Genomic DNA, 12,446 nt, shown 5'->3' on the forward strand with positions numbered 1-12,446 from the left:
TCAATCCATGGAAGCAGGGTGGATATGGATGCAGAGGCATTACAGAAACTGTTTCTGACAGACTTGGCTTGGGGTCACACATCAACTGGAAACCCTCCAGTAGGGTGGAACTTGAGCTTGGATGCGATGCCCCACTTCTCTCCTTCTGCTTCTACTCCTTAACTCAATAGAGACATAAAAAAAGAATCCAATCCACGAGCAGGGGACACAGAAGGGCTGCTGAGAGCCCTAAGACTGACTCTGCAATGGGAAGAAAGAGTCACTCTTATCTGCTTACACACTGCTCCTGTCCCACAACCCAGCCCAACTCATCACAATACTTCTTCCTTCTTGGGCATTCTCTTTCTTTGACTCTCTAAATCGCAACTGTCAGAATTCGTGCTGGCCCGAGTCTCATGGTCTGGTCGGAGGATGTGGGTGGGGTCTCCAGTCAGGTCACAGAAATGCCTGAGAAAAGCAGCATCAGTCACCAGGTCCTGCCAGATCACCCAGCTACCCCAACAGGCAGGGAGTACGAGTGAGGTGCCCTGTGCCATGACATAACCCACGTGCCAACCTTGTCCAGGATGGAGGAAGCACCTGGAGGCAGAGAGGGAATGAGGCCGGGCCAGTTGGGGACAAGGCAGGTGGCATGCAGGAGCAGGAGACCGCCAGGGTGGGAACATAACAGGAGAGGCAGGAAGGAGGATGGACGAGCAAAGCACGGCTGTGCGTTAATTCCTTGAAGGGTACCATTGGACCAGCAAACCTCTCACAGGTCCAGGGCGAATTCTTGTAGAGAATAAGCTGGACCAACCCAGTGAGACGGCACAGGGAGTGGCAGCCTGGTGTTGCTCGACTCAGGAGAGGCTCACTCGCTCGACTGACTGTCACAGCTCATCAACCAGGTGTATGCCTCCACGTCAAAAAAACCTTCCAGAAATCAGCAAATACTTCCTGCATGCACATTATATTGACACTTGGGGGAAAAAAGGTGGTATTTTAAGACTTCTCAGAAACATCAATCCAGGAGGGAAGTTAAAATGAAAACCCTTGAAAAAATACTCAAGGCACTGAGTGCCATGGGAAGACAAACTGAGTGTTTTAGGAGAACAGTGAAAGGAAGGAACGACCAGAGCGCTGGAATGAATGAAGAAGTGAGGTGGGATTTGGACGAGGGAAGAGGGTCTGGTAGAGGAAGTAGTGCGAAAATAAGGCAGAAATTAACCTGACAAAGGATGGTCACCTTAGAAGCATCCCTGAGGGTGGAGTCCCATGGTAAAGGACCTCAAGCGCTCAGGTTGGCCTCAGGAGTCTAGACTTGAGTCTGTGGGAAGAGGGGCAGTGAAAGGCCTCAGGCCAGGAGGAAGATAGAGTTGCAGCAGCGGGAAGAAGAGCTGGCTCCTAGTGATGTGGAGGAGGGCAGAGAAGAGGGGGAGGCAGACAGACCAATTAGGAGGTTAGGCTCCTGTTAGGCTCCTGGAAATCAGCCTTAAGAGCGGGAGGATCCTGAAAGCAGAGCTTGTCCTACCATGGAAGCTAGCGCCCTCCCTACAGAGCCACTGAAGCCAAGTGTCCTTGGGCAGCTGCCTCAGAATGTCCAGTTCACAAGGGCCTTTCCAGGCTCTCTGGTGGCTCATGATTCATACAGTATAGGTTTTATTGCTGCTATCTAATCTCTTTTTCAAACCGACCATGCTTTTTCACAGTTCCCCAGTTGTCAAATTAAAGCTTCTTACCATTCTATTTTTCCCAGTGCAATAAAGCAGAATAGCTCTGTTTATCAAATTTGCCACAGCATGCTGGGCACCCCAGTAGATCACAACAAGCAGTTGACAGACCAAGCTTGTGATTGCTAAACACAAAAATGAAAAGAAAAAAAATGTTCTGAGCACTTCCAAAAATATATTGATTTGGTCTGCTTCCTTCCAACTTCAAGAAAGCTTCAGGGGCCAGCCCAGTGGCATACTGGTTAAATTCACGTGCTCCACTTCGGCAGCCAGGGTTCACAGGTTTGGTTCCTGGATGCAGACCTACACACTGCTCATCAAGCCATGCTGTGTTGGGGTCCCACATACAAAACAGAGGAAGATTGGCAAAGATGTTAGGTCAGGGACAAAAAGAGGAATATTGGCAACAGATGTTAGCTCGGGGCCAATCTTCCTCACTAAAAAAAATCAGAAAGAAAGAAAGCTTTAGAAGGAAAACAAGAAGGGAGGAAGGGAGGGAAGAAAGAAAGGGAAGGAATGAAGTGAGAAGGAATAGAAAAAAGGGGGGAGGAGGAAGAAAGGAAGGAAGGGAGGAAGAAGAGAAGGAAGGCAGGAGGGAGGGAGAAAAAGAAAGAGATAGCCAGACTGGCCTGAGACCTGACCCCAGGCCACTGGCCTCCCACATTCAGCCTCAGCACCCACCCCCCATCGAAGCCTGGCCAGGCCCAACAAGGCTCTTGCTCCATGGATGGATGCTGCATACTGGAGCTGGAGCACATCCTGGAGGGCAGGGCGCTGCCCCTGCCTTCCCCACCCACCAGCCTGGCAGGGCACACAGTTTTGTGAGATTGGACCACACTCACTTTGAAGCTTCCTAGACCTTAACTGTACCACAGAAAATACCAAATATTGTCTGTCTCTATAATCAAGACCTGTGTATTTATATTTACATTTAAATTGCTTTCCTTTCCAAAGAACTCAAAGCTATTATCTCATATAATGTTAATGTAATTCCACACCAGGGCAGCAAGTTGAGGTTCGGAAAGGAAAACCTCCAGGAATGGTTATGACTTCCAGGCCTGCTTTTTCTCAAGGACAGAGGAGAAGGCCACAGCTTTTATTCTGTTGGTGCCACTCACATCTCTGATTAAATTAAACACACACATCTGTTTGCTCTATAATCAAACTTCACTGAGTCAGGGCAGATGATGTATTTTTTAAAATAAAATTATTTTTTAAGAGCTGCCTCCAAATAAAAGCTGCAGAGGTACAACTGCAAGGAGCCCGGAGTGAGGGCCAAGCAAGAAGCCTGCCCAGGTGTGAGAAGGTGAGCAGCTGCCAGGCCCAGGTCCAGGGAGCTCAGGCTGACTGGGCCACAACCTGGCCACAAACTGAGTCCTGCGGTCACGGAGCTTCTGTCCTACCTTCTTCCAGCCCAGGTCACCACTTAGAACATTCAGCACAGAATTCTTCCCACAAAGAAAAAAACACAAGACAGAATATCCAGAACTGTCAGCAATTTGTCCCCAGGGCACGTAAACTGACAGGACACAGACAAACACGGTGGTTCCCGGCCCTGAAATCCGCTGGTCTAGGACTCAGGACTGTTCTCAACGAGGGATGCTCATGGTGCCTCGTGTCTGACTTTCAGACTCTCGATAGTGTCCCACATCAGCCTGGTGAGGACAAGCTGAAGGGCAGTCCCCAAGTCCCGCATGTCCTCTGGAAATCGGACTCCCCCGAAAGGCACCACATCTGTGCAAAGAACCTGGCAGAAGCGAGGGTCACCTGTGCCGTGTCAGGAACACTGAAGGCAGGATCTGGGCAGAGACAGAATCCACCTCCCCAACACACACCATAAGCTAACGGCAGAGACAGGCAGTGAGGAGAGGAAGACACATGCCTCTCACCTGGTCTTCCCAACGCTGCCTGGGTTCCCATGTGCAGACTCAGTTTGACCTTAAGAAAAGTGGCACTGACCAAAATGTCTTTGTGCGTGTTCCAGTCTAAGCCCTTTCCCTTAGTATTTGAAGCATCGCTATCGAAGAGCACACTGCCCCAAAGTTACCGTCCATCAAACAAGACACTAGGTTTTCTTCTTCTAAGAGGCAGCCCTCTGTGCACATGTCCTTTCTGAGACCAGACTCCTGAGGCGGGAGGCATATGTCCCACCCCCTCCAGAGCCAGCCACGGGGAGGACTCCCTGCTCTGGTATTTTAGGTCCTGCCTTGTGGGCTTTGAACCCTACCTGACAACACAAAGCACCAACTTTCTTCTCCTCCACCTATAAGAGAGGAAATTAGGGGACCTAAAGGCTGAAAAGCTCACCTACTGACAAAGCAAAACTGGGTGGAGTGTGGCGAGTGAGAAAAGCACTGGGCAGGTCAGAGGAACGAAGGCTCAGTGCCGAGGGACATCGACAGGGGCACATCCATAGGGACAGGCCTCTCATTTAGCCATCCTCAGGGCTCCAGATCCCACCACCTATGGTTGCAAAATTTCTCATGAAATGCCTTAAAATACTGGGATACAGGTACAGATACAGATGCAGACACCTATACACATACATGCATATAAAGAGTATGTTCCACTTCCATTAATTTTCCATTTTCTCTCCTTATAATAACGTCTAGATAAGTTTCAGCGCCACAGCTCTCTTCAGAAGTATCAAACGAACCAAACCTCACCCAGAACCTTCACTCCGCATAAACCCCATCATTGGAGTTGTCTTGGTTGGCGAGATAGAGGAAAACCTAGACCCACAGCTGCATGACAGCCAGGACCTGCACACTTACCATCTACACAGGTCTCAGACGGTCTGCAAAGGCCATCCTCGAATAAGCAGCCTGGGGAGGGAAAACAGAAGAGAGAAAGGAATCAGAGCTACAAAGAAGAGTAGCATGTCTTCGGAGGCTGTTGCATTTGCCAGCTCCTGAGTCCCAAAGAAACAGTGCAGATCCACACACAGACTCTTGGGACTTGGCTTTTTTGAAATGATGCTGGATTATTTGGAAGATAAAACAACATGACCCTAGCTTGAGTTAGTGAGAGGGAATATACAGGGGACAGCTTCTCCACTGGGAGGATGCTCACACATCCAGTCCCTTCTGGTAACAAGGAGGGGCCATCTGCCTGAGGGGATCTTCCAGGTGAGCAGCAGAGGGAGTGTGTGTGGCGGGCCACCTACAAAGACACCTGGTTGGCTGAGCTCTCCCACTGGGCCAGACCCATGGGGCTCCGTCAGCATCATCACTAAAGAGAATTACACGAGCAGCAGTGAAACTAGAATAGGACCTCTGGGTCCTTCTCTGGAACAATCTGTGCCTAGCACCCACCGCGTGCATGCCCCAAGTGGACAGACAGCCTGTGTTTGTTGCCAGGGAATGGAGAAAGAAGAGGCAGATGGAGGAGGACACTCATGCTCCGTAAGGAGAGACAGACAAGGATTTCAAGTGAGTGTGGCACCAAACGCATTCACCCATCTCAGAGGGGCCGGGGCAGGTCAGAGCACGTGGACATTCTGCCGTGGGTTCAAGTACATCTTAAATGCAGAGAAAGGACTAGAGAAAATCCACCCTTGGGAGGGTAAGCCGGCCAGTCAGAGAGTGAACAATGGGAGGAGTGAGATCAAAACTAAGATGAGGCCCCCTCCTCAGAGGTCCCTGATGCTATATTCACACCAACCCCAGTGGAGGGCCATGAGCCAACAAAACCTGAAGTTTTCTGAACACACCGTGCCTTTATCAACACTGAGAACACATTCCTGTCAAAGCATGATGCCTGTATTCCTGTTTCTCAAACTGACAAACTCCTATTCATCCACTAAGACCCAACTCAAAAGTCCCATATGGAATCTCCCTTGATTGGACTGGTAGGTTAGTTCTGTGCAGGCGTCTGTTATAGGACTTACCACATTGTGCTGTGATTGTCAGTTTAAAGGCATATCTTCTTATCTTGAATATAAGATTCTCAAGGTTAGGAACCCCATAAATTTGTCCTTTTTGTCCTCTGCCATTTCCTCTGTGGCTACCCCTGTGTCTGATACATGGTAGGTGCTCAAGAGTAAACGGATGAATGAAAGAGAATGACAAATCAGGAGAAAGCTATTAATTACAAGGGAGTTGACTGCAAAGTTTCCAATCATTAATTTCCTCATAAGAGGATTGCTCTAAAATCTTTACAGCTGAAGCATTCAACCCCCTTACACAAACAGGCTGAGGAAGGCACACAGCCAGGATGTGCAGAGGCTACAAAAGCAATGGAATCCAATAGAGGACAAAATTACTGTGAATTCACAGGAATAAGCAGTCTCACTTTGCCCTTACACCAACTTTATGAGCTCGATTTTATAGCTCTGCATCACAGAGGAAAAGCCCCAAGAGTCAGGCCCAGGGTGCACACCTGCAGCGAGCTGGACACCCAGCCTTGGGCCTCAACTCTAAGCAAAAGCTCCATTTTTCTGAAACAACACAGTCTCATGAAAAATAGCGTTTCATTTTTTAGTCTCATTTCAACACGTCTTCACTACCTGCTTCATCCATGAGTTGACCCAAGCTTTCAGTGTGCTTGTGTGTTCCTGTTCCCCATGTCTCACAGGTCTGCTCCTGGCCCTACTCGTGCCTCTCTTCCCCACTCCTCCCTCCCTCACAGTCGCTTCTCACTCGAGGACCTGAGCCAGGCTGTGGGAGGTAGAAAAGGTAAAACAGCCTGAAAGGGAAGCTGCCATAAACCCTCCCGAGAGACAGCCTGGTACCTTGGAGAGTCAGGGACACCTGAATCCAATCTGGTTCCCCCAAAAGTGGTGACCTTGAGAAAGTCACTGGACTCGCCTGGTGTCAGCATCGTGAGCAGTAAATCAGGGCCAGGTTAGTTGATCTCTAGGGCTCTACTCAAGCCACGGATGACCAGAAGCAAATCACCAAGGGTCTAACACAAGGAACCTGGGGGGCTCGGGCTGCCTCTCCCACCACCCCAGGCACTCTCTATGCCCAGGATTATCACAGTGCGTGTCCAGTGCCTGCAGAAGACCTGGGAGGAAGGCAGGATGCAGGGGACAAGAACAGCCACACTGCTCTGGCTGGAGATTTGCTCACATTAAGAATTCTGTGTTTGTCCTGTGGAAATGGCAGATGACAGACTCCACTAGATAAGGCAGCAGGAACAAGTCTTTATTTGCTTCCCATCCTGCTCTAATCATGGCTAACAATCACATGCAATTGGGATGAGGCATCCATCACAATTAACTCTTGAATCCCAACCTTGGAACAACAACCTGTATCAGCATATACCTAATTTGCTCCATTCCAGGGAACTGGTGAAAAACTGCATCAGAAAGACCTCCACCAGGGGCCAGCCCCATGGTCAAGTGTTTAAAGTTCTGCGTACTCTGCTTCAGCAGCCCAGGTTCATGGGTCTGGATCCCAGGTGCAGACCTGCTCCACTCATCAGCCATGCTGTGGAGGCGTCCCACATACAAAGTAGAGGAAGACTGGCACAGATGTTAGCTCAGGGCTAATCTTCCTCACAAAAAGAAAGAAAGAAAGACCTCCATCAGGAGTTTTCAAGTTATTTATCACCAGAGCTGCAAGTGTAATGCGTATTCCACCCAGCCAGGCAATATGCAATTTGACTGCTAATTTATTTGTTATTATTTGCTCTAAAATTAAGAAAGATCCTATTTCATTTTAAATATCAGACACCTACTAATAGTAATTATGACCATAAATCATAGAAAGTAAAAGACATCTGTCTGACAGACTCTTGGCTCCACCCTGTGTTCTCTGCCTCAGACACACTTCCTTCTCCACGTTGGCTCCTGCCTCCCTCCGCTAGCTGACCAGGAGGCAGCTTCAATCCATTGGCTTACACTGCTACATCAAGGTCAGGCTCATGGATGGCCTCAAGTCCAGGTGTCAGTCTGAAGCCAAGTAGTTAAATCCATGAAGAAAGCCCACAGCAGTCTGTCTGACCCTCAACCACTTGGTGCCCAGTGCTTAAAAGTAGAATTCCTCAACTTTAATGGTGTTATCCACTCTTTCCATAAAACAAAGGTGACACTTCCAAAATCTTCAAACTGCTCCTTTGGCTGACCACCCAGAGTAGGGCTATGGAGCTGAGGACTCCCCCTTACCCGTTAAATCCACAGGTTTCCCTCTAGTTTCAGAACATGTGTGCACACTCACATGTGTTACAAACACAGACACACACTCACAAACACACACATGACCAAAGACACAGACATGCACACAAATACATACACACACACTGAATTTTTAAGTTCTAATTCTGCTTCCCCTTTATTTTCTCAGAAGACTGAGTGTGTCATGTCACTATCTTGCTGCCTCTCTCTTCTTATCCTATTTGAAATGAAAATGGATCCAGCTCTTCTGTGAGGAGCCCGGCCGGCTCTGCCTTTCATACTCCATCACTCCTGAGGCATTTAGAAAAGGTTTTATATTCCATGGTGGGAACAGTCCACGTGAGCAGGATCTCCACCCCCACTAAAAGCACAAGGATGGCTGGCCCACACCTCCAGCCCTTCTGTTCCCGTGTGTCCCCTCACGGTGTGGTGCAGCTTCAGAGGAGAGTTGGCCTGAACACTGAGGGGCCCAGCATCACCCAATGCACATCAGCAATGCTCTCCCTACCCGACCACAGGCAAGCCAATGACCATCCCAGGTGCCCGATGAAGGAAACTGAAATAACTCCCCCCTACCTCAGGGTTCTCCCAAAAGTGCTGAGACAGAGACAAACACAACTAACATAATAGAGAGGTTTTATGACTGAATAATGTAAGGAAAAGATGAACCTAAAATAAATTGTCTCACCAAAAAGTAAAATAGTTTCTCTCTCTTACAGACCACGTGAACATGACCAGTGATTTTGGAACTTCTACAAAGCGACCAGAAGATTCTTAGAGTACAAGAGTATTCTCCCTCAATTTTCTTTCTTTCTTTTTTTAACTTGTGAAATTTCAGTTGTACATTATTGTTAGTCATGTTGAAGGTACACCACTTCATCCTTTTGTGCCCTCCCCCCAACCCCCTTTCCCCTGGTAACAACCAATCAATTCTCTTTGTCTCTATGTTTAACTTCCACCCATGAGTGAAGTCATACAGAGTTCGTCTTTCTCTGTCTGGCTTATTTCACTTAACATAATACCTTCAAGGTCCATCCATGTTGTTGTGAATGGGACCATTTTATCCTTTTCTATGGCTGAGTAATATTCCATTGTATATATATACCATATCTTCTTTATCCAATCATCAGTTGATGGGCATTTAGGTTGCTTCCACATCTTGGCTATTGTAAATAATGCTGCAATGAACATAGGGGTGCAAAGGACTTTTGGAATTGCTGATTTCAAGTTCTTTTGATAGATACCCAGTAGTGGGATGGCTGGGTCATAAGGTATTTCTATTTTTAATTTTTTGAGAAACCTCCATACTGTTTTCCATAGTGGCTGCACCAGTTTGCATTCCCACTAACAGTGTATGAGGGTTCCTTTTTCTCCACAACCTCTCCAACATTTGTCACTTTTTGTTTGGTTATTTTTGCCATTCTAACAGGTGTATGGTGATATCTTAGTGTAGTTTTGATTTGCATTTCCCTGCTGATTAGTGATGGTGAGCATCTTTTCATGTGTCTATTGGCGATCCATATATCTTTGGAGAAATGTCTGTTCATGTCCCCTGCCCATTTTTTGATGGGGTTGTTTGACTTTTTTGTTGTTAAGCTGTGTGAGTTCTTTATATATTATGGAGATTAACCTTTTGTCAGATAAATAACTTGTAAATATTTTTTCCCAATTAGTGGGTTGTTTTTTTGTTTCAATCCTGTTTTCCCTTGCCTTGAAGAAGCTCTTTAGTCTGATGAAGTCCCATTTGTTAATTCTTTCTGTTGTTTCCCTCATATGAGGAGTTATGGTGTCCAAAATGATTCTTTTGAAACTGATGTCAAGAGTGTACTGCCTACGTTTTCTTCTAACAGCCTTATGGTTTCAGGTATCACCTTTAGGTCTTTGATCCATTTTGAGTTTATTTTGGTGAATGGTGAAAAAGAATGGTCAATTTGATTCTTTTACATGTGGCTGTCCAGTTTTCCCAGCACCATTTGTTGAAGAGACTTTCTTTTCTCCATTGTATGTCCTCAGCTCCTTTGTCGAAGATTAGCTATCCATAGATGAGTGGCTTTATTTCTGGGCTGTCAATTCTACTCCATTGATCTGTGCACCTGTTTTTGCACCAGTACCATGCTGTTTTGATTACTGTAGCTTTGTAGTATGCTTTGAAGTCAGGGATTGTGATGTCTCCGGGTTTGTTCTTTTTTCTCAGGATTGCTTTAGCAATTCGGGGTCTTTTGTTGCCCCATATGAATTTTAGGATTCTTTGTTCTAATTCTGTAAACAATGTCATTGGGATTCTGATTACAATAGCAGTGAATCTGTATATTGCTTTAGATAGTAAGGCCATTTTAACTATGTTTGTTCTTCCAATCCATGTGCATGGGATGTCTTTCCATCTCTTTATGTTGTCACCAATTTCTTTCAGGAAAGTCATGTAGCTTTTGTTGTATAGATCTTTGACTTCCTTGGTTAAATTTATCCCAAGGAATTTTATTCTTTTCATTGCGATTGTGAATGGGATTGAGTTCTTGAGTTCTTTTTCTGTTGATTCATTGTTAGCATATAGAAATGGTACTGATTTATGTATGTGGATTTTATATCCTGGAACTTGGCTGGAGCTGTTTATTGTTTCTAATACTTTTCCTATGGATTCTTTGGGGTTTTCTATATATAAGATCACGTCGTCTGCAAACAGTGAGAGTTTTACGTCTTCATTGCCTATTTGGATTCCTTTTATTTCTTTTTCCTGCCAAATTGCTCTGGCCAACACCTCCACTTCTATGTTGACTAAGAGTGGTGAGAGTGGGCACCCTTGTCTTGCTCCTCTTCTCAGAGGGATGGCTTTCAGTTTATGTCCGTTGAGTATGATGTTGGCTGTGGGTTTGACATATATGGCCTTTATTATGTTGAGGTACTTTCCTTCTATACCCATTTTATTGAGGGTTTTTTTTAATGTCAATTTCTTTTTTTTAATTTTTTTTTATTGAGTTAATGATAGGTTACAATCTTGTGAAATTTCAGTTGTACATTAATGTTTGTCATTCATGTTGTAGGTGCACCACTTCACCCTTTGTGCCCACCCCCACCCCACCTTTCCCCTGGTATCCACTAATCTGTTCTCTTAGTCCACATTTTTAAATTCCTCATATGAGTGGAGTCATACACAGATTATCCTTCTCTAGCTGGTTTATTTCTCTTAACATAATTCCCTCAAGGTCCATCCATGTTACTGCAAATGGAATGATTTTATTCTGTTTTGCAGCTGAGTAGTATTCCATTGTATATATGTACCACAAGTTCTTTATCCATTCGTCTGTTGCTGGACACTTAGGTTGCTTCCATGTCTTGGCTATTGTAAATAATGCTGGAATGAACATTGTGGTACATAGGACTTTTGGAATTGCTGACTTCAAGCTCTTTGGACAGATACCCAGTAGTGGGATGGCTGGGTCGTATGGTAGTTCTATTTTTAATTTTTTGAGGAATCTCCATACTGTTTTCCATAGTGGCTGCACCAGTTTGCATTCCCACCAGCAGTGTATGAGGGTTCCTTTTTCTCCACAACCTCTCCAACATTTGTTGCTATTGGATTTAGATATTTTTGTCATTCTAATGGGTGTACGGTGATATCTTAGTGTAGTTTTGATTTGCATTTCCCTGATGATCAGCGATAACGAGCTTCTTTTCATGTGCCTATTGGCCATCCGTATATCTTCTTTGGAGAAATGTCTGTTGATGTCTCCAGCCCATTTTACGATCGGGTTGCTGGATTGTTTGTTGTTGAGTTGTGAGAGTTCTTTAGATATTACGGATATTAAGCCTTTGTCAGATATATGACTTGCAAATATTTTTTCCCAGTTAGTGGGTTGTTTTTTTGTTTCAATCCTGTTTTCCTTTGCCTTGAAGAAGCTCTTTAGTCAGATGAAGTCCCATTTGTTTATTCTTTCTGTTGTTTCCCTTCTCTGAGAAGACATGGTGTCCGAAAAGATCCTTTTAATACTGATGTCAAAGAGTGTACTGCCTACATTTTCTTCTAGAAGCCTTATGGTTTCAGGTCTCAGCTTTAGGTCTTTGATCCATTTTGAGTTTATTTTGGTGAATGGTGAAAAAGAATGGTCAATTTTCATTATTTCACATGTGGCTTTCCAGTTTTCCCAGCACCATTTGTTGAAAGGACTTTCTTTTCTCCATTGTATGCCCTCAGCTCCTTTGTCGAAGACAAGCTGACCATAGATGTGTGGTTTATTTCTGGGCTTTCAATTCTGTTCCATTGATCTGTGCACCTGTTTTTGCACCAGTACCATGTTGTTTTGATTACTGTAGCTTTGTGGTATGTTTTGAAGTCAGGGATTGTGATGCCTCCCGTTTTGTTCTTTTTTCTCAGGATTGCTTTAGCAATTCGGGGTCTTTTGTTGCCCCATATGAATTTTAGGATTCTTTGTTCTAATTCTGTAAAGAACGTCATTGGGATTCTGATTGGGATGGCGTTGAATCTGTAGATTGCTTTAGGTAGAACAGACATTTTAACTATGTTTATTCTTCCAGTCCATGTACATGGAATGTATTTCCATCTCCTAATGTCATCATCCAATTCTCTCAGAAAGGCCTTGTAATTTTCATTATATAGGTCCTTC

At 45.3% G+C, this 12,446-nt stretch overlaps 1 protein-coding gene across 4 annotated transcripts in view; it reads right to left on the reverse strand.

Annotated features, from left to right (window-relative positions):
* Positions 1-12,446, reverse strand: part of PTPRN2 (protein tyrosine phosphatase receptor type N2) — a 945,556-nt gene that overhangs the window by 833,033 nt on the left and 100,077 nt on the right. For 3 of the 4 annotated variants that reach the window (XM_044747547.2, XM_070516912.1, XM_070516913.1), the window contains exon 2: positions 4,484-4,534. The exons of the other annotated variant lie outside the window; for it this stretch is intronic. In XM_044747547.2, the coding sequence (XP_044603482.2) occupies positions 4,484-4,534 (51 nt within the window). The remainder of the gene's footprint in view (positions 1-4,483; positions 4,535-12,446) is intronic. 4 annotated transcript variants of the gene reach the window in all.

This window comes from Equus asinus, chromosome 1, assembly GCF_041296235.1.
Source record: "Equus asinus isolate D_3611 breed Donkey chromosome 1, EquAss-T2T_v2, whole genome shotgun sequence".
NCBI classification, from domain to species: domain Eukaryota; kingdom Metazoa; phylum Chordata; class Mammalia; order Perissodactyla; family Equidae; genus Equus; species Equus asinus.